We start from the raw sequence: 26582 nt of genomic DNA, 5'->3' as shown, positions 1-26582 counted from the left end.
TTTCATAACCTAATATTAAAATATTCTATCCCTAACCCTCCCTCCCAAAACACATCAGTTAACTATAAAAAGTCTTAACAAAGCAAGGAAGTACTGACCATACCTGATAGTCTAAAACTTGCATTCGAAGGGATTCCACTTCCTTCTCTCTGGATTGCTGCCGTGCCTCCAGAGCTGCAACTTGCATTTTGGCAATATCAGAAAGCTCCCTTAACCTAGTGGAGGGAAACAAGAATACTATCCCAATTTAAAATATTAAATAATCCTTCAAGCTAAAATGGTGTCCAAGTTCCTTTACCAATAAAATGTTAAGCTCTACTACACAAAAGATCCTGAAGAGAGGTGTTAAAGGCATCTCTCCCTCATATTAGGAGATTTAAAGTTAACATATTTTTCAGCATTTCCAGATCTTTTCCCCTCTCATATACAAGTATGGATCAGTAATTTGGATACTGTCCCCGTTATTAAAGCTCCTGCTAATCTCTTCTCATGCCTATTTTGGAAATAAGAGGTTTATTGATCTGATTCTTCAGTTTCACTATTTACGTCAATGGCAAACATCCCAATTGACTTCAAGAGTACAGGAGCAGACCCGTTACAAGCATCTTATTAAAAATGTCTTTACAAAAGTTTATAGTTGCTCTATACAGAACAGAAAAAAAAAAAAAAAAGCCCAGTAGAGAGGTGTACTGGACGGGGTATAGACAGTTTACACAGAGAGACCACTGTTCACAGTCACATTTATATTTCTAGGCCACAAAGGTTAGTATTTCAATTCATAATCTTGTGAAGTCAGAAAGATGAACTATAAATATCTTGTAGCATCTTTATAATCTCTGCAATTATATGGCATTGCAGATTTGCTTTTAACTTTTGGAGATTTTGCTACACGAAAGTCTTAAGTGTATCTTCCACAACAAAACCAATAATTTTCTTTTCCTGCAAAAACAAAAACCTAATATTATGTAAGAAAAATTTATTTAGAAACTATTTATTTTACAGAGTATATCATATTTGTTTTCATGTCACTTCCTCTGCTATTTTCTACTGCAGACATTCTTATGAAAAAAAGCTATTTGTTATGTCAGATGACAACTTTCAGAAGGGCACATATGGGAGAAGATCAATTCAAAGATCTTGTTTTGGGGCAAATATAACAACACTTAGGTAATGATATTTTAAATACTTTGTATAAGCAGGATTCTTTCAAAATACTTTTTAAAAAAATTTCTCAATGAAATATCAATGGATCTTCCAAAAATTAATATTTTTGTTTTCCCGCAGTATTTTCACCAGTTTTCTATACACTTGATAAGGATTCAACAAATGGAACAAAATATTGTTTTGCTAATTTTTTGAAATATTTTAATAAACACAAAAAGTTGTATCTAATTAAGAACCTTATGCACGAAAGCATTTGAGCACCTGCTCACATTCATACCTATTCAGGACAGCACATAAGCATTTGCTTAAGTGCCATCAGAATCAGTGTTCTTCTAAATCAGATCCTTTATGTAATGCTTCATCTGAAATTCCAGGTATAGAATATATAAAGACAGATGAAAATTGTTTTACTGTTAATGTAGAAGTAACATATATCTGTATAAGTCAAATTATGGAATACTTCCAAACATACTGTAATACTAAATTTGGTACTTCTGCACTTACTTTGATACCTCAATCTTCAGCTCCATTTCACTCTTCTCTAGCTCCATGATTTTTCGTCTATCCGCACCACTTATTGCTTTACTCACACTGTTTGTCAGTTCATCTCTTAATGTCTGTTCCACCTTTTGTGCCTCGAGGTTGATTTTAGTAAGCTAAAAAAAAAACCAGTATATTTGCTAAACGTATTTGGAATAGGCATACAATATATTTTTAGTCAGCACAAAATGTTGTGAAGTTGTATTTAGTGAAACTGTTTCCTCTCAGTTTCTTCCTTTGGTTTTCTTTTGTTCTACTCTGAAACATCCAACTTCTTCCTTACAACATTACATGCACGTCAGAGTAGCTCTGTAGGCATCCATACAACAAAGTATTCTAAATGAAAACCAATATTTTCAGTTTCTTGAAACAGTGAAAGCAAAAAACTAACTATAAAATGGGGTAGAAAAATGGAACAATACTTGGACTATAAACTCTTCAAGACAGGGATTAGCTTTGTTATATGTTTGCACAATCCCTAGGACAAAGGGGCTGGTACTACAAATAATAAGACTCACTGAGCAGTGTATTTATATTACCATTACTAGCCAGCATTTTCACAATAATGTGACTATTATTAATAATGTGACTAGTCATTTTTGTCGCTCAATTCGAGACATAAAATCATAAAATAATAGGGTTGGAAGAGACCTCAGGAGATACTCTAGTCCAACCCTCTGCTCAAAGCAGGACCAACCCCAACTAAATCATCTCAGCCAGGGCTTTGTCAAGCCAGGCCTTAAAAACCTCTAAGGATGGAGATTCCACCACCTCCCTAGGTAACCCATTCCAGAGCTTCACCACCCTCCTAGTGAAGTATTTTTTTCTAATATCCAACCTAGACCTCCCGCACTGCAACTTGAGACCATTGCTCCTTGTTCTGTCATCTGCCACCACTGAGAACAGCCGAGCTCCATCCTCTTTGGAACCCCCCTTCTCAAAAGGGCCAGAACTTAGGAGAGTTAGTGCTCAAGGTTTTCTGAAAATCAGGCCCCTTGAAGAAGTCTCAAATTGGGCACCAAAAATTGAAGCACCCAAGGTCACTAGTCACTTTTGGAAATCAAATAAGCTTTGGGCCAAGACAGATTTCTGCAGGGCCTGAAGCAGCACAGCAGACAGCCCTGCAGACAACATTTCAAGCATAAGACACAACGTAGAAAAGGACACAGAAGGCTTGTGAGAGAGTCAAGATAGCATTATTTTGTGGGGAAGAAAGGGTGGAGGAGGATGCAAAAGCCAACAAGGTCCGAAATGTATGCAAGACCATGACAGTCACTGATGATCATGGAAAAAATAGCAGAAACCAGTTTATAATCAGTTAGAACTTGGGAACAGAAAGATCAAGAACTGTAATCTTTGCAAAAATCTGGTTGCCAAGGAACTAACAAGGTTTTGCAATATACCCACTCTGTGCGAGTCATAGTATACCAGCATTAATTTTATAGTGAATAACTAAGTTCAGAAATAAATTACTGACAAATTAATATATTACATATTAAATATATCTCTTCAAGCAAAAATCTATTCACAAGCAGCTACATTTCGGTAAGTAAACCTATCTATCAAAAATGGCACCAAAGGTAGGTATCTAACAGAGCAACACACAAAAAGCTCAAAGTGCATTTCTAGGATGTAATTGACAAATTATATAATTACATCTCTTTATACCTCAGCAAACTTTGTTTCCAGTTCAAAGTTACGTTCTTCCACTTGCTTTAAAGTATTTCTTAAGTGTTCATACATTCGTTGCGAGTGTTCAGCTCTCTGTCTTTCATTTAGTTCCTTCATTTCCAGCACAGTGATTTTCTTAGAAATAGAAACAATCTCACTGTTGGTAATTGCTTTTGTGGCCTTGTCCATGGCATTGTCACCCCCTATGTTCAATAATATTTTAATTAGGCTTAACAAGGTTTTCAAATTAGAAAAACAACAATGCAACTTCTTAAAGTAGCACAGGTACTTTTGATTTATCTCTATAAGGAACCAGAACACCTAAACAATTTTTGGAATTGGAAGAGCTAGGCATTTAACTAGTCCTCCCTCATCACACATCAGAAATCTAAAAAAATCTTATCCATTTTTAAGAAAACATTAGCTATGTAAGAAGATTCCAGGATTATCACACAGTCTGTGTCACTCTGAAGTCTAGAATATTCGTTGAGTCCGTGTAAAATGATGGAAAGAGCTACAAGCATGGTTGAGAGCTCTTTTTGTTTAGACTAGAACAAAAGAATCTAAAAATAGCCATACTGGGTCAGACCAATGGTCCATCTAGCCCAGTATCCTGTCTTCCAACAGCTGCCAATGCCAGGTGCCTCAGAGGGAATGAATAGAACAGGGTAATTATTGAGAGACCCATCAGGTCCCAACTTCTGACAGTCAGAGGCTAGGGACACCCAGATCACAGGATTGCATCCCTAACCATCTTGCCTAATAGCCATTGATGGACCTATCCTTCAGGAACTTTTCTAATTCTTTACTGAACCCAATTATACTTTTGGCCTTCACAACATCCCCTGGCAACGAGTTCTACATGTGTGAAGAAGTACTTCCTTTTGTTTATTTTAAATTGCTGTCTATTAATTTCATTGGGTAACCTGTGTTTCTTGTGTTATGTGAAGGTGTAAATGACACTTCCTTATTTACTTTCTCCACACCATTCATGATTTTATAGACCTCTGTCATATTCCCCTTTAGTCATCTCTTTTCCAAGATGACCAGTCCCATTCTTTTTAATTTCTCCTCATCTGGAAGCTGTTCCATACCCTGAGTCATTTTGTTGCCCTTCTCTGTACCTTTTCCAATTCTAATATATCTTTTTTGATATAGGGTGACCGGAACTTTACGCAGTATTCAAGGTGTAGGCGTACCACAGGTTCAATCATCACTGGGATTTGCTGTCTGCTACTGTCCAATTTTTAAGTTCTCAGCCATTTTCAGCATTTTTACACATTATGAATTACATCCATATGAAAGCATGGGATTTCACTTTGTAATTAACATAACAGTCACAACAGCAACCATCATCAATTAGACTGTATAATCATTTTCAATGTAACCTCTCATTTTTACAGGTTTCAGAGTAACAGCCGTGTTAGTCTGTATTCGCAAAAAGAAAAGGAGTACTTGTGGCACCTTAGAGACTAACCAATTTATTTGAGCATAAGCTTTCGTGAGCTACAGCTCACTTCATCGGATGCATCATTTTTAGTTACTCAACTAGCAAATAACTGGCAGAAAATGAACAAAACGCTAAGTGAACAAACAAGGGTAGAAAAGATGACTACATAAGAGAGAAATCTGGGAAGTAAGTTTGACTCACACAATGTTACAGTTATTGAGAACATGAAAGTAGAATGTTGTAATTTATAAATCCAGGCAGAAGAAACCACTGTCCTGCAAACCACTTGTCTGGTTACTTGACTGATGTTCCAATCAGGACCCAGGGCCTCTGAATCAGATTCAACAGAGGTCACCTAAAAAGTCCCAATCCTTAATCCCACTTGAAGGGAGGGTGACTGAAAGCTGTTGACACCACTGAAGGCCAGCAATTCCACTGTGAGAGAACCAGGTGGTTCAGCAGCTGCTGGGTCAGAATGTATCTGCCCTGGAAGCATACTATCAAAGGGGAAGAAAAGCCAGAACTGGCCACCTCACCAAGTCCATTTGCCAACAAGGCAGTGAAAAAAAGCATTGTTAAAAATGTTTTCTGGGTTTCAAGCTTTAACAAAATAATAGTATAGCTAACCTAACTAAACAGTAAAAGTCTATTCTATTTGGTAAACACCAACCAAGAGGTTCTCTAAAAGACTAAAATATCCTAAACCTGAGTAAGGTTTTTGCATTAAAATTTTCTTAACCTCTGAATGAAGAGGAAATGAGGGAAATACATTATAATTTAATAGAAAGTTTCCTAAAGGTATTTTGTTTTCAACCTTTATAAAAAATTAGTTTTTCAAAGGACATACTGTATGTTTTTACTGATATGAAATAGCTTTTATACTTGCCCAACTTAGTTGTTTGGTCCCAAGCTTGTTCTACAGTGTGAAGTTTTTCTTTTGTGATTTCAAGTTCTTTATTTAATGAATTTATCTGTTCCTTCAAGGATGTATTCTCACTCTATATGGCAGAGACAAAATAAAAGAGCAATACAAGAGTAATGTGGTTGATGGTTAAAATATTATGGTTTGGCATAAACTATTAACCCATAATAGAACAGCCTATCGTATCCAGTTCTTATACAATAATCAAAATGTTTGTCTTTGGCCCGTATATGTTGTATGCTTCTATTTACCATGCATTTTTATCAATAAAACGTTAAACTCAAAGATTAACCTTTTTTGTTATAGAATACTAGGTACACGATACCCAAGACTTAAAAACCAAAACCAAAACCCTTTATTGGTATTTTAAAATGTTCCCTCTCCCCCAGACCAAATGATGGCTGAAACGAATACTTTAAACCAGTACAACAAATAGGATCTTTATGTTGCTTTAAATGTTCATAATTAATTCCAAAAGAAACAAAAAAGGAGGAAAGGATTGTCAACTGTTTTGTTTTAAAATACTCTTATTTTAATTGGCTTAGTTTTCAAACACATTTCACACAATCTGTTCATGCTGAGAACTGCTTCTTAGTTTCAGACCTTTCAAATTACTGGGATAAGCAAAATAAGTAAACTTTTCTCTCAGTAAAAAAACCCCCAACATATCTTAGGGAAACACACATTTGGCAGTTACCAATTATACATTCAACAGCTTGAAAACAATGTCTGGAGTAACTGGCTACCTAGCACTTGTGGGCTAAATTGTCATCACCCTCAGAAAAATCTGTGGACAGGGTCATTACAAAGAGTTTTACCTCATGAGGATCTCCTTGAACTAGCCCCTCTGGTGGGATTAAATGGAAGGAGAGAGCATGGATTTTTGAAGAGAGCCCCCACTGCAGGAATAGGGGCAGTTTCATTGATCTCTATATCCCACTGTGACCATATTTTCTAAATCAAAACGTAGGTCATTTTTGCTGTAACATTTTTACAGCGTTATCGTTTTGAATGGCTATTTCTCAAAAGTACATTTGAAAAATATATATGCTGGTATCATTACTGCCAGCTTCTGATTCAGGCATGTGTTGTTGTTCTTGTTCCATGGAGCAGGAGGAGATTGTTTCCAATAACTCAGTGTTTGAATTTATCATGAAACATTGGATAAGAGTCATTAACATCCTTTGGGAAAAAGCATAGCTTTGGTTGCCTATACACATTCCACTTTTCTCATGTCCCCAAACACTACTGATCACACTAAACTATATTACCACTGGAGCGTTCCTGGTAAACAAAGATTTAGTTATATTTTGTATACCAGCATGATTTAAAACAATTTACAGTTACTAAAAACCCAAATGTTTTGATTGGCAAAATGAAAAAACAGGACATTTCAGGTGTTTTTCAAAAAAAAAAGTTTGAAAGACACCAGGAGCTTCATTTGAAAAACAGGGACTATACCTATTAAAGTCATCTCTTTACCAACAAGACAGACAGTGGCTGAGTTCCCTTTGATTGCTCAGTAACAATTACAGAAAGGAAACCTTTACAATTTCTTGCTTTCCTGCCTAGATTTTGCTCTGAGTCCCTGAACCAGGGGTGGCCAACCTGAGCCTGAGAAGGAGCCAGAATTTACCAATGTACATTGCCAGAGAGCCACAGTAATACATCATCAGTCCCCCATCAGCTCCCCGACCCCGCTCCCAGTGCCTCCTACCCATCGGCAGCCCCGCCAATCAGCGACTCCCCCCCCTCCCTGCACCTCCCGATCAGCTGTTTTGTAGTGTGCAGGAGGCTCTGGGGAGGGAGGGAGAAGAGTGAGGGCATGGCAGGCTCAGGGGAGGGCACAGGAAGAAGTGGAGTGGGGCAGGGGCTGTGGCAGAGCCAGGGGTTGAGCGGTGAGCACCCCCTGGCACATTGGAAAGTTGGTACCTGTAGCTCCAGCCCCGGAGTCGGTGCCTATACAAGGAGCCGCCTATTAACTTCTGAAGAGCAGCATGTGGCTCTGGAGCCACAGACTGGCCACCGCTGCCCTAACTCACTCACTCACTGTCTCTCTCAGGTCTTTCTAAAATTGCTTATCACTTTGGTGCTTAAGCAGAATATGACAGCTCTTTTACTTCACTCCCTCCAGCTCATATACTTTTCTCATAGCCACATGATTGCTTATTGCTGTTGCAGTTTCATTTGTCACCTCCAGTTTATCATTTTTGGTACTCACAAACATATCTTATAAAAATGCATAACTAAATTCCTTCCAATTTTTAAAGGTTTAATGCTGAGAATCACTTCTTACAGTTTATGAAGTTTAAAGTGTACTTAAAATTAAAATTGTTAGCTGAAATCAGCACTTCTGAGCTTGAACAGTGACACAGGCTGTAACAGAGCAGGAGATTCAATGTCAAATATTATAAACCTGTTTTCTTCTTGGATACCATTTTGAATACTGAGAAAAGCTGTATTACATATTTCCATGTATATGAATCTCTTACTGTGAGGAGCTCCAGCAATGGGACTTCCATAGGAGTGAGATAAGGGAAGAAGGCATGGTGTTACAGCTGCTACAGTGCCCTCCTCTTCTTAGGGCAGGTCTACAGTGGCAACTTACATCAGCATAGCTATATCTCTCAGGGGCACGAAAAATCCACACCTCTTAGTGACGTAGCTATGCTGACCTAAGCCCCGATTTAGACAGTGTTAGGTTGAAGGAAGAATTCTGGGGAGGTGGATTTACTACAGCAACAGAAAAACCCCTCCCATTGCTGTAATGAGTGTCTACACAAAAGCGCTACAGCGGTGCAGTTGCAGACATACCCTAAGTGGACCTAAGGGGGACAATCTGGCCCTATATATTTATATCTTTCTTCAACATAACAAAATGCAGTTATTTCCATAAGGGTCAAGAGTATCAAGTAACATTACCTCCATGTGCTCCAAGTTAGTTGTTCTCTGGACAAGCAAGTTATCGTTTTGTAGCATATCCCTGTATTTAACAGTTAACTCATTATACTGCTTATTAGACAGTTCTAGCTCAGACAGAGGCACACTGTCATCCAAAGCTTTTTGCAGAGCTGCAATCTTAAAGCTTGCCAGTTCCTATGAAAATAATTATATTATATTGGTTTACTGTATACTTGAAGCTTTTAAATTGCTACCATTCTCCTAAAACACTTACACACACACACACACACACACAGAGCTAAAGCAATGCTTGCTTCTTTTCCAAATACATCCAATACTAATATAAAAATAGTTTTGTAAGGACAATTATTTCACTATTACTTTTAGAACCTGGTCTGTCCCCACCCTTTTTTTTCTATTTAAGAGATAAATTTCAAAATAATTCAGTAACAATTTATTGTAACGAAAGAGAACAGAAAACTGTCTCACAGAGAACAGACATAAATTAAATATGGAACTATAACAATATCAGTTATGCCATTGCAAATCTAGCAGTTTGCCTAGGATGCTGAATACTATGCCTGACAGAACAGGGGTTATGTTATATCTCTCCCTTTTTAAAATCCCAGCATTGATTCTTAATTTTATATATCACCTGTTGGTGTAACATATCAATACCCAGTGCTGTGTTTATTTTTCTTATAACCACATGATTGCTTATTCCTGGTTCAGTTGCATTTGTCAGCTCCAGTTTATCATTTTTGGTACTCTCAAACATATCTTTAAAGATTTAATACTGAGAATCACTTCTTACAGTTTATGATGTTTAAATTGTATTTAAAATTAAAATAATTAGCTGAAATAAGCACTTCTGAGCCTGAACAGTAACACAGGCTGAAACAGAGCAGGATATTCAATGTTAGACATTGTAAACCTGTTTTCCTTTTTGATACCAATTTGAATACTGAGAAAGCTGTATTACAGATCTTCTTGTATACATATTAACATGCTATTTACATGTTAAAATATTTAACATCTAAATAGCAAAGTTCTTCTGACTGGTCAACCAGTATTATGGAAAGGTGTAATCTCTTTAATAATCTCTGATATTGTGCTTCTATTCTTCCAAAATCACAATCATGTCTTTTTTCCAATCAAACTAGCAATAGGAGACTCCAAAATGCCAATTTTAACTTAAATAAATAAATAAAATTCACAAATGTTTCCAACTTGGTGTTCACCTTTCAGAATGCCGTACAATGCAAAATGAATGAAATTTTAAGACAAAAGGTATACCACACAAGCCATACCTTGAATCGCTGCAAGTGTCCAATCTTTTCTCCAACTGCAGTTTCCACTGCTGTTAGTTCAGCCTTTTGTTTCTCATTTTCTTTTCTAAGGTGCCGCTCCATTTCAAGTAAAGTTGTATACTGCCTTGTCAGTGACCGTTCGTTCACTCTCAAGACTGTCATTTTTCTACTGTTTTCTGCAAGCAGTTTTTTGGTTTCATCCGTACCCAGCTGAAGTGCATCCAGTAAATTCTATAAAATCAATAAAATATTACTACTATTGTGTTCAAAACTTTTATAGCTTATGGAAATACATGCCAGTAAATAAACTAATCAGAGCTCAGTTCTGCTCAAACTTTCATTGTTGAAATATTTTTTGCTACTTAGTTCTACTAGCAAAAAACATTCTACAACATTTGGAAAAAGAAAAGGAGTACTTGTGGCACCTTAGAGACTAACCAATTTATTTGAGCATAAGCTCTCGTGAGCTACAGCTCACGTCATCGGATTAAGCTTATGCTCAAATAAATTGGTTAGTCTCTAAGGTGCCACAAGTACTCCTTTTCTTTTTGCGAATACAGACTAACACGGCTGCTACTCTGAAACCTGTCTGCTGCTGCTCTACAACATTTGGATAATTAATTGACAGGAATTTTGTATAAGGCAGGCATTTTCTAAGACTAGAAGGACATGGATATTTCTCAACTTATTTCTCGTCATCAAAGGCTGGGTGGGAGAATTATTGTTTTTCTACCCCCTCACTTAACCTGTCAAAAGGGTCTATGATGTGGCTTTTACTTTCTGAATCAAAACATTTTTCTGTTTGATTGTTTTCTAAATCAAAGAAATTTCCCAGTGACACTTGCCTCTACAGAAACTCTTTTACAAGGAATTTTCCAGTTTGAGAGGTCAATAATACTAGTGCTGCATGGGGACTGGAATTTCCCACTCATGGAAAATTTCACATTTCTCAAAAAATAAAGGAGTCAGTGCTCCAGAAGCCCTGAGAATCCCAGCTCCATGGCAACTCATATGGTGGCTGCTGAGGAGATAGAAGCCTGGGAGCTGGAGGAGCTTGGGAAGTGGGTCTGTCATAGTTTCCAGGCTCCTGACTCCCTGTGGGTCGAAACACTGGAAGCCCTGGGAACCCCAGCTCTACTGCAGCCCTCCAGGCAGGCTGCCAAGCGAGCTGGCAGAAAACTAGGCAAGTTTCCTTCAGAAAACTGCCTTATTCCACAGGAATGTGTTGATTTTGATGCATTGTCATTGTCCTGACCATGCTGGAAGACAGACAAGAGGCAACGGATATGGTTTAATTAAGCCGCAATGTTATTCACTTAACATATCTGGGAATACCTGGCAATAAATTGTACAGTGAAGGTTACCATTATTTCCTTAATTGTTTCCACCTACTTAGGAGGCTGCCATCTGACCTCCCCTTTCCCAATTTGGTCCCAGCCAGCTTGTTGCTGAGGCCTCAGCACCCACCCCTCATATGAGGTTTAACGGAGGGCTGGAAAAAGCAAGAGGGTTGTCTTCTCACTGTACCAGACTTTAGGAAACCTAACCCTCCCTTTCCTAGCTTCCTCAGAGGATGCTTTCCATTAAATCTACTTCATCAGAGAACTACATCCCCTCTCTACTAAGTACTTGCACTGGACACCTGCCACACGTTACTGAGTAAGTGGCAACACGTTGTCTGAAACTCCTTACCCCACTGGGTCCCTGACCTACTGTGGGAAAGACAAAAAGATAATAATAAAACTATCCCGTCTCAGCAAATTTGGCAGTGTGGGAAAAGTTCCTTCCCAGACCTGAAAGCAAAATGGCTACTAGCATAACATCCTCAGCAGATCATGAAAAATGTGGTCCTACTCTAGTCCCAGAGGTGTTGCTAGCTCATGTTTGGGGAGGAAGGGGGAGAGAGAGAGAGAGCGAGCGTGAGCAGGCTTCTCTGGAATTGCCTCGGGTATAAATACCCCTAACTCCCTCAGGTACCTGGAGGGGCAGTGTCCCTGATCTGGTCCTGCCTCTCCCGGTTCCTCCCAGCTCTGTCCAGGTACATTTCCACCCCATCCCAATTGCAGAGGGGGCCCTTAAAGAAGCAGTAACCTCTTTTCTTTCAGCTGACCCACTGCATTCAGTTGTAGTGAGCACATTTTCCAAACAAAAAAAAAAAGAAGAGGAGGTTATTTACCTGTAACTGTACTTTCTTTGAGATGCGTGGCCCCTATTTGTATTCCACTATGGGTTATGCATGCACACTATGTGCACAGAACTGGAGAATTTGGAAGTATTGTGTTTTTGGTCCAACGAGCACCCTGGCTCATCTCTGTGCCTCCAACCAAGGGGATAAAGGGCAGAGCAGACTGACCATCTCTCCAGTTCCTTCTCCACCATGAATCAGAGATTCAAACCAATGGGGAAGGAGGGCAGGTAGTAGAATAAAGATAGGGACCACACATCTTGAAGAATCTACTGTTTTTACAGGTAAGTAAGTAACAACTTCTTCGAGTGATGGTCCCTATTGTATTCCTCTGTAGGTGACTTAAGTAGGAGGAGGGTGTGAGCATGAAGACGGTAGGGCTGAGAGAAGGACAGCTGTTCCAAAGAAGGCATTAGCAGAGGAGTCCTGGACTAGGCCACAATGTCTCGCAAAGGCATGAGTGGAGCCCTACATGTCTACTTTGCAGATATCAAGCAGGATACCTCCTGAAGTGACACCATGGTCCCTGCTTGCGCTCCCGTGGAACGAGGTGTTACCTCATGGGATGGAAGGGAAGGTTCAATAGTTGAGAATAAAGTAGAATGCAGCCAGAGAGCCATTTGGCGCTCCTCTGGGTGGAGACTGCTTGTCCCGAGTCTTTCTGTTATAGTGACAAATAGTCTCGGGCAGTTCCTGATTGGTCTTGTTCTGTATAGGTAAAAAGCCAAGCAAGGCCCAGTGCTTAATTTTTGCCAGGGTTAACACTGGCACCTCTAAGCTTGGCAGTTTATAGAACCCCACCTCTAGGCTTGCTGCATCAGTTATGAATGTAAAAAATTGCTTGAGCTCTGGCACCTCTTTCATTACAAATTAAAGACCGCCAGGGCCTGTTGGACATCAAGGATGTGGAGTCTCTGATCCTCTGAGGAAGTATGTGGTTTATGGAAGAACACAGGTAAGTGGATCAACTGGTTCAAGTGAAATTCTGAAACAACTGTGGGGGTGAGTTTGGAGTGTAAATGTAACAAAACCTTACTGTTATGGAATACAATGTAAGGAAGATCCAACATCATTACTCCAAGCTCGCCAGCCCTTCTGGCTTAGGTGATGGGTACAAGGAATGCGACCTTCACAGAGAGAAGGGATACGGAGCAGGAAGCTAGGGTTTCAAAGGGTGGCCATGTGAGTGCTGAGAGAGCAAGATGCAAACCGCATAGAGGTGCAGGCTTATGAATAGGCGGAAAGGTTCTGATCAGGCCCTTCCAAACTCTGGTGGTCAATAGGTGAGTGAAGACCGAGTAACCCTGAGAAGAAGGATGGTACACACTAATCTCTGCCAGCTGGACAGGCCTTTAGAGAAAGGATATAATCTAAAATGAGAGGGATTTCTGCTTTTTCTGTGCCCCAGAAGAAAAACAACTCCACTTAGCCAGGTAACCTCGTCTAGTAGAATCCTTCCTACTATTAAAAGTATGTCTCATATGGCTGCAGAACATGAGCATTTTAAGGTCAATGCTCATCCAAAAACCAAGCCTTGATGTGAAGCAAATGCAGACTGGGGTGCTTGATCTTGCCATTCTGCTGGGTCGGGAGCTTGGGAAACGCTGGGAGAATGATCAGAACTGTGGATGACAAGCGCTGGAGATCTGGGAAGCAAAACTGTCTGGGCCAGTAGGGTGATCAGGTTAATCCGAGCCCTGTCCTGCCGGACTTTGTGTAGAAGTTGTGGCAGGCGCAGTAGCAGAGGAAATGTGTAGTTCAGGTGATCTGACTAAGGGAGAAGTAGAACGTCACCTTGGAAGTGGCAACCAAGGCTCTTGAGCAGTATGTGATGCATTTGCTATTTGTTATGAAGATGAACAGATCCCTGGTTGGGATTCCCCATAGATCAAAGATACTGCATAGTACTGAGTCATGAGGTTCCCACTTGTGGTCAACTGCAAAATTTCTGCTGAGGGAATCTGTGAGCATATTTTGATTTCCGGGAAGGTAGGCTGCTGATGGGGAGATTTGGTTGCTGATGCACCAGTTCCACAAGCTGACCGTTTCTGCACACAGGGAGATGGATCCTGCTCCTTCCTCCTTCTTGATGTGGAAGACAGTCGTAATATTGTCTCACAGCATAAGGACATGGTGAGAGCACATTGTGACAGGTTTCAATTGGTCCACCAAGCCGCTGGGGGGCGATGGGGAGCTACTGCCGCACTGGCACGCCTTGGTCACACTTTTCTGTCACTAGGGAATTAACAGAGGGATGTGCACCAGCCAGAGTCAGTGGCGTGCCCCTCAGGCAGGGGGAGCACTGGCAAGAGTCTGTAGCGCACCCCTTAGGCAGGGGAGTGCTGGCAAGAGTCAGTGGCGTTGTCAGGATTCTGCTACCCAAGGCGAATTGGTCAGGGTAGGGAAACTCAGGCCCACCCAACTCCACTGTGTTCCAGCCCAGGGTCCCGCCACTGGGTCAGCGAGGAGCCATCTGCAACACGCTGACCAAACAGACCCACCGCACTGTGCAGTTCTGCCCCTGGTCTACTTCCTACCTGGTCTCTCGAGCGGGTCCCTCTGGCCTCTCCAGCTCGTCCGGGTATTCAGCTGCTGGCAGCTCCAGCTCCCCCTCCATGTCAGGCTCATGCTGGCCTGGGTTACTGCTTGGCTCCTCTAGTTCCTCTGGGTACTCGGCAGCTGGCAGTCCTGGTAGCCCCAGTCCTTCCTCCAGGTCAGGTTTCTCCTGGTCCAGGGCCTCCCCTGGCTCGGCAGCAAGGTCTGAAGGGAACAGCCAGCAGTCTGTCTCTGTCTCCCTCCCTGGTGCTGCCCTGACTGAGCTAAGGGCCTTTGTACTTCCTGTTCCACCCCTCCCCTTCTGGGGGTTGGAGTAAGCTTGGTCTTGCCCCGCCCACTCAGGGTCGCTCTTTACCCTCTAGTTCAGAGGGAAGCCACCCTGACTCCCTACATACTCCACCGCTCAAATCCAGCTCCCGACCATCGAAGCCGGCGTCCTCACCCTTCCCGAGGCGGGATAGAAAGTCCACATTGGGGTTGTCCCTTCCCGCCCGATGGTGAATCATGAAGGCATAGGGCTGCACAGCTAGATACCACTGCATAAGCCTGGCATTTGTGTCCTTCATTTTATTCAGCCACTTCAGGGGTGCACAGTCTGTAACCAGTATAAAGGGAGCCCGGAGGAGGTAGTAGCGGAGGGCATCGACCATCCACTTAACTGCTAGGGCCTCTTTCTCCACAACAGAGTAGTTCCGTTCTCTGGGGAACAGCTTCCGACTGAGGTAAACAATAGGGTGTTCCTCCCCATCCACCTCCTGTGAGAGGACTGCCTCAAGCCCTACCCCTGAGGCATCGGTCTGAACGATGAAGTCACGACAAAAGTCAGGGCTGAAGAGTACTCGCTCGCTTACACAGCCGTTCTTTAATAGTTCGATAGTTTGATACTTCTCACATTCGTAAGACCAACACACTCGGCGGGGGCTGTCTTTGGTCAGAAGCTCCGTCAGAGGGGCAGTAATGCTTGCGAAGTGGGGGTACAAACCGCCGGTAATAATCAGCTAAGCCCAAGAATTGATGCACCTGTCTCTTCGTGGTCGGTGCCCAATATTCCTGGAATGCTTGGACTTTCCCGATGACGGGACGTACTTGTCCCCGGCCCAAGGTGTACCCCAGGTAAGTGGTTTCCTCCCACCCGATTCAGCATTTTTTTGGATTGGCCTTAAGCCTGGCTGCACGGAGGTCCCTGAGGACAGCCGTTACTTGGTTGAGATGTTCTTCCCAGTTGCTGCCATAGATGACCACATTGTCCAAGTAGGCCGCGGCGTACTTGGTGTGTGGTTGCAAAATCCGACCCATCAAGCGCTGGAAGGTTGCTGGGGCCCCATAGAGGCCAAAAGGCATCCAGGTGAAATGGTACAGACCTGAAGGGGTGGCAAACACTTTCTTCTCCTTGGACCTGGGATCCAAGGGTATCTGCCAGTACCCCTTTGTGAGATCTAGCGTGGTGATATAACAGGCCTCTCCGAGCCGGTCAAGGAGCTCATCGACGCGGGGCATCGGATAGGCGTCAAACTTTGAAATGGCGTTTACCCTTCGGAAGTCAATGCAAAACCGCTGGCTCCCATCCGGCTTTGGTACGAGGATGACGGGGCTCCACCACTTGCTCTGGGAGTGCTCAGTAACACCCAGCTCCAACATCGCCTTGACTTCCTCCTCTACGGCCTCCCGCATTTGCCTGGGCAATGGCCGGGTTGCCTCTCGGAACACCACCTCGGGTTCATTCTGGATCACATGGTAGGCGAGCGTAGTCCGCCTGGGTTTAGTGGTGAATGTCTTGGGGAACGCCCTCACTAAGCAGAGGGCCTGTTCTTGCTGCTCAAATGTGAGCATTTCTGCTAGAGGGGGCTCACCATTATCTGACTCCTCTGGAGATTGTGGCCCTAGGTCCGGTTCGGGGGGGTATGGGGCAATTAGCAGTCCTTCCCATTCCCTCCAGGGTTTTAAGAGATTTACATGATATATCTGTTTTTCCTTACGGTGACCAGGTTGCTGGATTTCATAGGTGATAGGTCCCACCTGGCGGAGGACCTATACGGGCCCTGCCAGCAGGCAAAAAGTTTTGATTCCTCCGAAGGGAGCAGGAGGAGTACTCAGTCCCCTGGTGCAAATGATCGGGCCTTGGCGCCCCAATTACAGTGCTGCTCCTGGGCTCTTTGGGCTGTGTTTAAGTTCTCCTTCGCGAGCTCGCCCGCCCACCCATGCCAGCCGCCCCTGCAGCTGTAAGATGTACTGTAAGAGACTCTGCCTTGCAGACGGGGTGTGTTCCCAAGTCTCTCTCAAGAGGTCCAACACCCTGCGGGGTCGCCGCCCACAGAGGAGCTCAAATGGGGAGAACTTTGTGGACGCCTGTGGGACTTCTCGAATTGCCAGTAGTAAAGGAGGGAGCAGTTGGCCCCACTGGCAGAGGTCCCGGATGGTAAAGCATCACAACATTCCCTTCAGGGTCCGGTTAAAACGTTCGACCAACCCGTCAGTCTGGGTATGGTAGACCGAGGTCTGCAGTTTCTTAATCCCTAACAGGGCACATACCTGACGGAACAGCTTAGAGGTGAAGTTGGTCCCTTGGTCAGTGAGTATCTCCCGTGGGAGGCCCACCCTGACAAAGATCTTCACGAGATCCGCAGCGATGGTGTGGGCAGTGATACTTCTTAAGCGGACAGCCTCGGGGAAGCGGGTGGCATAGTCCATCAGGACAAGGATGTATTGATGGCCCGCCTTACTTTTTGGAAAAGGCCCCACCAGGTCCATCGCTACCCGCTCAAATGGTAAACCTACGACTGGTAAAGGGACGAGGGGGGCCTTCCGAACCCCCGCCAGCGCTATGTGTTGGCAGTCCGGGCACGACACACAGTAATCCTTCATCTCACGGTGGACACTGGGCCAGAAGAACCTGGCCAGGACCCTAGCCGCAGTTTTTTCCTGCCTTAAATGGTCTGCAGCCGGGATGTCACGTGCAAGCTTCAGGACAGCCCGACGATGAATGCGGGGAACCACAAGTTGGGTCCTGACCTCTTGGGTCTGGGGGTCTTGATCAATGTGGTAGAGCCGCTCGTGACTGAGTTCAAACCTAGGCCATTGGGTGTCGTGCTGGGCATCCACGACTTCACCATCCACCCAGGCCAGCTGCTCATAGGCAAATCGGAGCGTAGGGTCCTCCCTTTGATCTTGGCTAAAGTCCACAAGGTCAGGAGGGGGGCCAGCCGTTTCGAGGCCGTCCTGCCTGGGTGTGGGAACTGGGACAACTCCGGGGTCGGACCTCACGTCGAGGCCTGTCTCCATCTCAGGTGGAGCTCCCTTGAATGCCTCCTCTGTGGGTAGGGATCGGAGCACCTCAATGAAGTCTGGCCAGTTGCGGCCCAGAATAACCGGGTAGGCAAGGGATGACGTCATTGGCACATTCATTAACTGAGTTGCTCCATTCACCGTGATAGGGACCTGAACTGCGGGGTATGGTTTCACATCTCCATGTATGCACTAAATCCGTACCTCCCCAATGGTCCGCTCGATGTCCGGGAGGAGCGCCTGGCGGACAAGGGTCTGCCCAGAGCCCAAATCAAGTAGACCAATAACGTGGGTCCTGGCAACTTCCATGGGCGCTGTCAATTTGGCTGTGGAGGGCGGACAGGCCTGTCGCTCCCCGGTGTACACCAGGCCAAAGTTCTGTCTGTTATTACTTGGAACCACTTAAATCCTACTTTTTGTAAATAATAAAATCACTCTTTACTTATTAATTAACCCAGAATAAGTATTAATACCGGGGGGGGTGGGGAGAACAGCTGTGCATATCTGTCTATCAGTGTTATAGAGGGCGAACAATGTATGAGTTTACCCTGTATAAGCTTTATACAGTGTAAAATTGACTTATTTGGGGTTTGGACTCCATTGGGAGCTGGGTATCGGAGTGCTTGAGACAGGAGCACTTCTTAAGCTGTTTTTAGTTAAGCTTGCAACTCGTGGGGGACGTGGTTCAGACTTGGATCTGTGTTTGCAGCAGATGAGCGTGTCTGGCTCAAACAAGGCAAGGTACTGAAGTCCCAAGGTGGCAGGGAAAACGCGCTCAGAGGTAGTCTAGGCACATCAGGTGGCATTCCCAAAGGGGTTTCTGTGATCCAACCCGTCACAGACAGTGCCGTAGAAGATGGTGCCATGGTTAGGCGGTGAATGGTCCTCGTCGATGCCAATGGATCATGACATTTGGGAGGTGCCAAGGATGATGGTAAAGACAGATCACGTTCTCGTACCAATGGAACCCAATTTTTAATGGGATTTCTTGCCAAGCCTCTGGGCTGCGGACATACTAAATGCAATTGGGCTGAGGTACTGGGCTTGCTCAGAGCTGAATCCGAGGAAGACTTAGCCTCATGTTTAGGAGAGTGCTTCCTGGGTTCCCGAGAAGATCCTGCCAGGGAGCCTATAGAGGTAATTTTCTGCCACCAGTGTCAGAATTAGCAGGAGGAAGCTCACTCCTTGCTGAGTCAGGCCGATATGTGGGGGCGGGAGGAATTCCCCAGCGTGGGCCTGATTGAGGACTCCTAACCTTTTCTATGAGGTGTTTTCGAAGGCACAGTTTTTGTCCTTTTCAGGTATGGCTGGGGAACGAGCGGCAGATACTGCACCTCACTGCAGTGTAAGCTTCCTAGAGGCAGTATAGGCAGAGCTGGTGGTTGTCTTTGACCAAGAAGGATTGCGGGCAGGAAGCGTAGAGTCTGAGGCCCAGAGTCCTAGGCATAGTCCAGTACCCGCACAGGGTACTGTGGGGGAGTGGGAAGTGTTCCCCCAAAGTTTAATCTAGTCCTAAAAACTGAGAAAACACTTCAACTATTAACTGTACAAGATGCTAAAAACTATTTATAAAGTTAAATCTTATCTTAGGGGATCAAGCTGAAGCTAGGACACAGAGAGGTTCCGACCCATATGATGCAGCGGTGAGAAGGAACTGGAGAGGTGGTCAGTCCACCCCTCCTTATATCCCCTTAGTTGAAGGCATGAGGTGAGACAGGGTGCACGTGCAGACCAATGGATACCACTTTCAAATTCACGGGCTCCAGGTGAATGCATAATCCACAATAGAATACAATAGGAACCATCACTCGAAGGAGAACATTTTGTTGGAAAACTTCGGACCACCTCTAGTCAAAACTTCATATGTATAAACACGAATATTTTAAAATACATTAACATACCGTATATACTTGTTCATTAGCCCATTTGTTTATAAGCTGACACCCCAAGATGGATAGGTAAAAATAGTAAAAACTGTATGACCGTATATTTCAGGGGTTGGCAAACTTTGGCTCCTGGCCCCTTCAGGGTAAGCCGCTGGCGGGTCGGGACGTTTTGTTTACCTGGAACGTTCACAGGCATGGAGCCCCTCAGCTCCCTGTGGCCGTGGTTCGCCGTTCCCAGCCAATGGAAGCTGCAGGAACGGCGAACCGCGGCCGCAGAGAACTGAGGGGGCTCCATGCTTGCAGACGCTCCAGGTAAACAAAACGACAATGTATTAGATATTCAATTCAATGATTTCATAGAGTTTACAATCATCAAATTTTGGCGTAGCCCCTTTTATAAGCCGCTCTTTGATGCGTCACTTTTTACCAAAAATATTCGGCTTATGAACTAGTATATACGGTACCTCCTCTTCGAACAGATTTATGTGCTAGTGACTCTCGAAATGAAAGATAGCTGGAAAAACAGATTCTTCAAAAGAAACAAGTAATTTTTGGATAGCACTATAAATGTATCAGGTGCTTAAATATGTATTTAAAGATTTTCCAAGAGAAAAATTCAAAATATCCTAATTTCACTGCTGTGTACTCCAGAAATTCTAGAGACTCAGAGTGGGATATTTAATAATTTAGTTACGCTGTAAATTTAGTTACTTCTTTTAAAGAATTTTTACCTTTTCCCTATTACCCACAAGAAAGAGACCTAAAATTCAGGCTTTTGCTTGTGCTACAAAGGACAGAGGATTTTGTCTTTTGGGGGGTTTTTTATGACGCAAGTGAAAATGTTCAGAGAATGAATGTTCTAGCTTTTGGATATACATTTAGGTCATAGTTGCTTCAAAAAAACTTTAAAAAATCAGTCAAGGATCTACAAAAATGATTGCAAGTGATACAGTGGGAGACAAGCAGTCTTCTGAATTTCATAGTCTGATATAGTGCTTAATTTGTGCCAGGAATTGCCAAGGCTAAGCCCTGCTAGGCTTGGCAGTTCATAACCCTGGCACCTCTGGGCTTACCGCGTCAGTTATGAAAGTCAAAAATTGCTTGAGCCCTGGCACCTCTTTCACTACAAATTAAGCACTTGCTCCTAACATAATACACTGGGTCAAATTCAGCCATGATATAAGCAAGTATGACATCACTAATTAAGCAACAAGAACTTGCAGCCTCTTAAGGGGCTGAATTTGGCCTATTATTATACTATCCATGCCAACAGTTTAAATACATTAAATTAATAAAACACAATGTGCATAAATAAGATGAACATGTGAGTAATATTACAATTCAAGATAGTGTAGCTGTAAGTCATACCACACTCTAATTTCTCTCTCCCCGTGTGCCAAGTAAACTTTGGACATTTTTTTACTCCTGCATTAAAAACTCTAAAATTGTGAAAAATCTAACACATTTTCAAGCAAAGTTAAACAATTGAAAAAACAACAACAAAAATATCCCTGCTTACATTGTATTCCTTTATTTTCATAGCATCCTGTTGCTTTTGATCTTCTAGCTTCTTCCTTTCTTCTTTCATTTTTTCAGATTCTGTTTGCCAACTTTCTTTTTCACTAAAAAAAAATATATTTAAATAAAAATAGTTCAACGTTTTCATTCAGAAATATGAAATATTGTAAAGATTTTTCAAAACTGTTTGTAAATCATGTTGCCATTATGAAATCTTATTAACTGAAATATGATATTTTACCATTAAAACATTTTTCAATTTTTTTTAAATGAGTTTGGAAAACTCAAAATTAACTTCACTATTAAAAGTTATAACTGTCTTTTGTAGTCTGTGGTGAAGAATGCATACTAGTCTAAATTTGAAAATATGTTATTAAGAGAAAAATTCCATCAAACGTGAACATATGAAGTATGAGATACTTCTTGCAGAAAGCCCAGATCTTCCTGTTGTGAAAAAGGAGATGCAAAAAGGGTGCCAGCCTTCTTACCAGACTGTTACCCTGTTATGATCAGGTAAGGGAATCCTTGTGTGTTTGCCTTCTGAAGTTTATTAGATCAGCAGATTTGAAAAGATATTTGAAGTGACTCCAAAAGATTCCAAGGCTTGTCTACAGGGCCCTGAAGTGTGAACTGCAGCGCACACTAAAGTTTCGCTCTGTAAGTATCCCATGTAGACCCTGCTAGAGCAAACTAAAAGGTAACAAGTTCACATTAACACAATCCCATTTGAAAGCTATCTATTCACGCTAGCATGATTCACTTAGGGCTGTCACCGAGCAACACTTTAGTGGCCACAGCAACTCACTTTAGTGGGCCCTGCAGTCTGCACTGTGTGGCCAAGCCCCCACATCAGTGAGGAAAGTGTGGTCTGTTGGTACTCAAGAACTGAAGAGACTGGTCTATCCTTGGGGAAGTTCTCTCATACAAGTTTCAACTGGTTTGGGGAGATGAGGAGGCTCCTATAAGCAGTCCAGACTCTAAAATGTTTCCCTGGTCACAGTGAGGTTCTGTGGGCTGGGAGCAGTTGTGGGAGAGCTTCTCTTCTTTGGCTCCCAAGAGGGTCTCCTCGCAGACAGACTACATCTACATCTACAGCTTCGCTTCCATCATGATGGGGAGAAGGAGGAAAAAGGAGAGAAGAAATTTGACAGTGGTTCTATCTGAGATGCAGAGGCCTGGAATCTTTGCTCTCTTAAGTGGGTGGCAAGATTCTGCTCACTGCTACTTCAAAAAAGCTTTTACAGATGGAATGATCTTGTCAATAATTTTGTAATGATACAGAGTTTAGTTGGAAGATGCCAATTTATCGACCGCAAAACATTTTGTGGAAATATCGTGTGTTCAGCAAACTTTCATTGAATCACAGTCAGGTTTCCTGGCAAGCTCCTGGGTAGCTCAGGCTTCCAGGATCTGCGGCAGCTGTGCCATAAAGAGTGCCCAAAGGCTGAGGTTACTACGCCTTCCTGGGTTCACATATCCAGGGAAGCTCTGCCATACAAACTGGAAGCTCTGTAATAGTGGGGCTGCCTCAGAGTCACAGACCCTAGAAGGCAAGGGTCCTTGGCTCCACCATGCAGACTGCCCCAGGACTAGAGACCTTGGACTTCTAGTATCTGTGGCTCCAAAGTCCCTGCCGTGGTCCTGGGAACCTTAAAGATTTGGGAGGCTCATGAAGCAGGGCAGCCCTGGGGGCACTAGCTCAAACCAGGGCTCTCAGGATTTCCCAGGTCTCTGCTACACAGCAGAGTGCCTGGAAACTTTGGAAGCTGTGGAGCCCCAGCTTGAACCAGGGCTCTCAGGGCTTCTAGGCTGCCTGCTTCATGGCAGGTGACTTCCCAACCATGACAAAGTCCTGAGGCTTCCTCCAATTCCTACTGGCGGATGTGGGGGAAGTCCAGGTAGTGCCTTGCAAGCAGGGGAGCCAGCTGCTCTGTTTTGTTTCAGGAAAATCTAAATGAAATGGTTAATTTTTTTCTTGAAACAAAAACTTATAATTTCCTTTCCATGAAAATTTAGAAATTTCCAGTTTTTGTTCCAAAATGGAAAAAACACTTTCAAAATTTCAGAATGCTCAATGGAACAGAAATTCCAAGTTTTGACCAGCTGTACTTGAATGCATCAGGGAAAGTGGGAGCACTCAATCACTATTTTTTTGCCTGGCTGGAGGCAGAGACTCTAGTACATAGGCAGAAGAGGTGTGGCCAAATCCCAAGGTCCCATGCGTAAGATTATCTGCCTCTTGTACTTGCAGGAATAGAGGTGCAACCCAAACGTCACAGACTGACACAAAAACAGGATCCAGAAACTGCTAGTGAAGTTAGTCAACAAACATAAATCCCCAGAAAACAAAGGAAGCTCTTTTGTCTCAGAAGCTGCCCAAGTGAGCCTCCAGGCCTAATTCAATAGTGAAATATCAATCTGGGCAGCCCCCAGAACTTGGAATCCAAATTAAGAGACTCGCGTCGGGGTGGCTCTACCAATTTTGCCGCTCCAAGCAGCGGCAGAGCTTCCGCCGAATTGCCGCCACGCCTGGAAGAGTGGTGGAGCTGCTGCCCAAAAGCCACTGCGGCTGGAAGAGTGGCGGAGCTGTCGCCAAATTGCCGCCGTGGGACACTGACTGCTGCCCCATTCTGAATGCCGCCCAAGCACCTGCTTGGAAAGCTGGTGCCTGGAGCCGGCCCTGACTCGCGTACATTCTCCGATCTAAACAATTTCTGTCTTAACCCTCTGGTGGGAAAGGAGAGGAATTGGCTTAGGAACTGGCTTTACATGAAGGTCCAGAGACACCCCTGGAACTGACATCTCCAGTCTGCACTTGTGATCCCTGGATCCAGAGCAATGTTTCCTCTTCCTCGTTTGTAATAACACTGGGTCCCTCAGAACAAGATTTCCTCTGAGCTCCAATTTTTCCTACTCTTATGCCTGAAAGCAGAGAAGACTGGAAGTGAGGCTTCCACAAATGTCAGGTACAAATGACAGGTTTCAGAGTAGCAGCCGTGTTAGTCTGTATTCGCAAAAAGAAAAGGAGTACTTGTGGCACCTTGGAGACTAACAAATTTATTTGAGCATAAGCTTTCGTAAGCTACAGCTCACTTCATCAGATGCATTCAGGTACAAATGAGTTTCCGGATGCAGATTCAAGGGAAGCTTGACAGAGTCACAATTTGCAGATTTCCCTGGTGCTAAAAATGATTTCTGTCACTGTGAAAATTGTACAGGATAGTTCTTGCCACAAAGCAGGCAACAAAATGTGAGCGCAACAGACACTGCTTTTCTAAAAGGTTTTTGAAGCACAGCAGCACCAAGGGGAATATACAGAGGCCACCTAAAAGAAGAATGATTATTTCACACAAGTCTCCATGATGCTAATAGAAATAACAACTTGAACACAGTGGGGAAATTATTAATATTTTCTCTTATTTAAAATATTTAAAACACTTTGAAAGTTTAAGGTTTTATCACCCTGACCATTTCAAAAGGAAGACCCCAAAGGATTTGTACCTTTGATATTCCTTATATAGCAAGCCTTGTTGATGGCGAATTACTGCAAATTTTCGCTTATATTCTTCTACTGCTTCTTCTAATTTCTTAAGTAATAGTTCTTTATTTTCTAGTTCCTAATGATCATTTTCAAAATAAAAAATAATGATATAATTAACAATGTATGCTTCAAATCTGAAAATATTCATCAAAGTCATCCAATGGTCATCCAATGGTACTCTCTCATGTAGACCTTTGCGCCAATGAGATCAATGCATTGAAGAAACAGAGCCTGCATCTTTATGCTAAAACAACATATCAAAAACAGTCTAAATAAAAGTAATGTTTAAATATTTGTAAGTAATAAATTAATAATAATTAATTTTACACATCACAGACCAAAAGGAGTTGAGAATTACTTGACATTTTGGGAGTTGTCCATACAGACTACTAATGAAACTGCACACCTGGAAAATGTTAAGTATTTCTCCCACTGCCAAATGCATTCATATTTCATAACTATACAATATAAACAAATCTTTTCTGATACAAGCAAGCTGATCGGGGTGATGATAGGCACACATCTTATTAGTTATGTTTAGTGTGCCTGTTTTTAAGTCCCCATCCTCCCATTTATATTTTGTGTGCTTGTTTTTTAAGTCCCCATCCCTCCATTTATCACTTTATCTTTCCCTTCATCCCAGCAATCAACAGTTTTAATTCAAGCATATTTATGCCCTTCTTCTCAACATTCAGACCATTCCCCCCACACAAATGAGCAACTAACTCACATGAGAAATAAAATAAGTAAACAGAAGACTACAAGGAGCTTTGCACAGAAGAAGTGTGTGGCAGAAGTAGTAGAGAATTCAATGAGGATGCATGACTTTGCCGACCAGTTATTCAGTTTAAAAAAAAAAAAAAAAAGCAAGAGAATTCTTTTAAACAACATAACCCTTACATATTAACTTTTGTGTATTTCTTGATAAATGCCTAATCTAGAAAAATAATAATTACAGGTTTCTAAAAAAAAAATGCAAAAGCTACAAAGGCTATAAACACTTTTTCATGACAGAACATACAAATATTTTCAGTACTTATATATTTATTCCAGCTAGATTCACTCTGGCAACTTTCTGGGGGAAAAAAATCTTCTAATATAATCTTGGTAAAACTATATTTATGGCATTCTGGTAATGAAGAAATTGACCCATAGCAAGCAAAGGAAATGGCTTTCTTTATAAATTCACACAAAAGCCCAACTTCCCACTGGCCAAATTAGGAAGATTACATCCCTCACCATTTATTTTATGCTTGAATATGGTCTCCTAACCTTCTGTACTAAAATTCTCTATATAAAACAGGCATGGGAATTTAGATGAGAAGAACAATAGAATAGACATTTTTTGTTGATTGTCCTCTGGCTTTACAAACATTAGACTTTATGTAAAAATGTAAAAACAGTCCACTCCTTTCCATACATGCTTTTCTCTCAAGTGTATTGTATAAAGTCTATTTGTGATGCTGGGAATGTATAGTTGTTTAATAAACTCTTTAACATAACTCACAAAGCACATCAAGCTTAGGAGCCCAAAAATGAAAAAATTGAGTACCTCAAGCTGTCCAGGAGGAGCCAATACATACTGAGTGTTCTTCCAGACATACTGAAATATTCCTGATTTTTGGGATCTTTAAATTGCATTTGATGACTACACTG

At 42.6% G+C, this 26582-nt stretch overlaps 1 protein-coding gene across 7 annotated transcripts in view; it reads right to left on the bottom strand.

Moving 5' to 3' along the window:
• CEP290 (centrosomal protein 290) overlaps positions 1 to 26582 on the bottom strand; it is a 122585-nt gene that overhangs the window by 36424 nt on the left and 59579 nt on the right. For 6 of the 7 annotated variants that reach the window (XR_012156724.1, XM_073327590.1, XM_073327592.1 and 3 more), the window contains 8 exons: positions 24887 to 25002; positions 21387 to 21489; positions 9959 to 10189; positions 8670 to 8843; positions 5712 to 5823; positions 3373 to 3578; positions 1669 to 1820; positions 104 to 215 (listed from right to left, as the gene is read on the bottom strand). Coding sequence is in view for 6 of the 7 variants with exons in the window: in XM_073327590.1 (XP_073183691.1) it covers positions 104 to 215; positions 1669 to 1820; positions 3373 to 3578; positions 5712 to 5823; positions 8670 to 8843; positions 9959 to 10189; positions 21387 to 21489; positions 24887 to 25002 (1206 nt within the window). In the remaining variant the exon portion in view is untranslated. The remainder of the gene's footprint in view (positions 1 to 103; positions 216 to 1668; positions 1821 to 3372; positions 3579 to 5711; positions 5824 to 8669; positions 8844 to 9958; positions 10190 to 21386; positions 21490 to 24886; positions 25003 to 26582) is intronic. The other variant, XM_073327594.1, reaches the window with a different exon arrangement.

The sequence above is a fragment of the Lepidochelys kempii genome, chromosome 1, assembly GCF_965140265.1.
Source record: "Lepidochelys kempii isolate rLepKem1 chromosome 1, rLepKem1.hap2, whole genome shotgun sequence".
Taxonomy (NCBI): Eukaryota; Metazoa; Chordata; order Testudines; family Cheloniidae; genus Lepidochelys; species Lepidochelys kempii.
The sequence above is the reverse complement of the archived record's forward strand: the minus strand, read 5'-3'. Positions and strand labels throughout refer to the sequence as shown.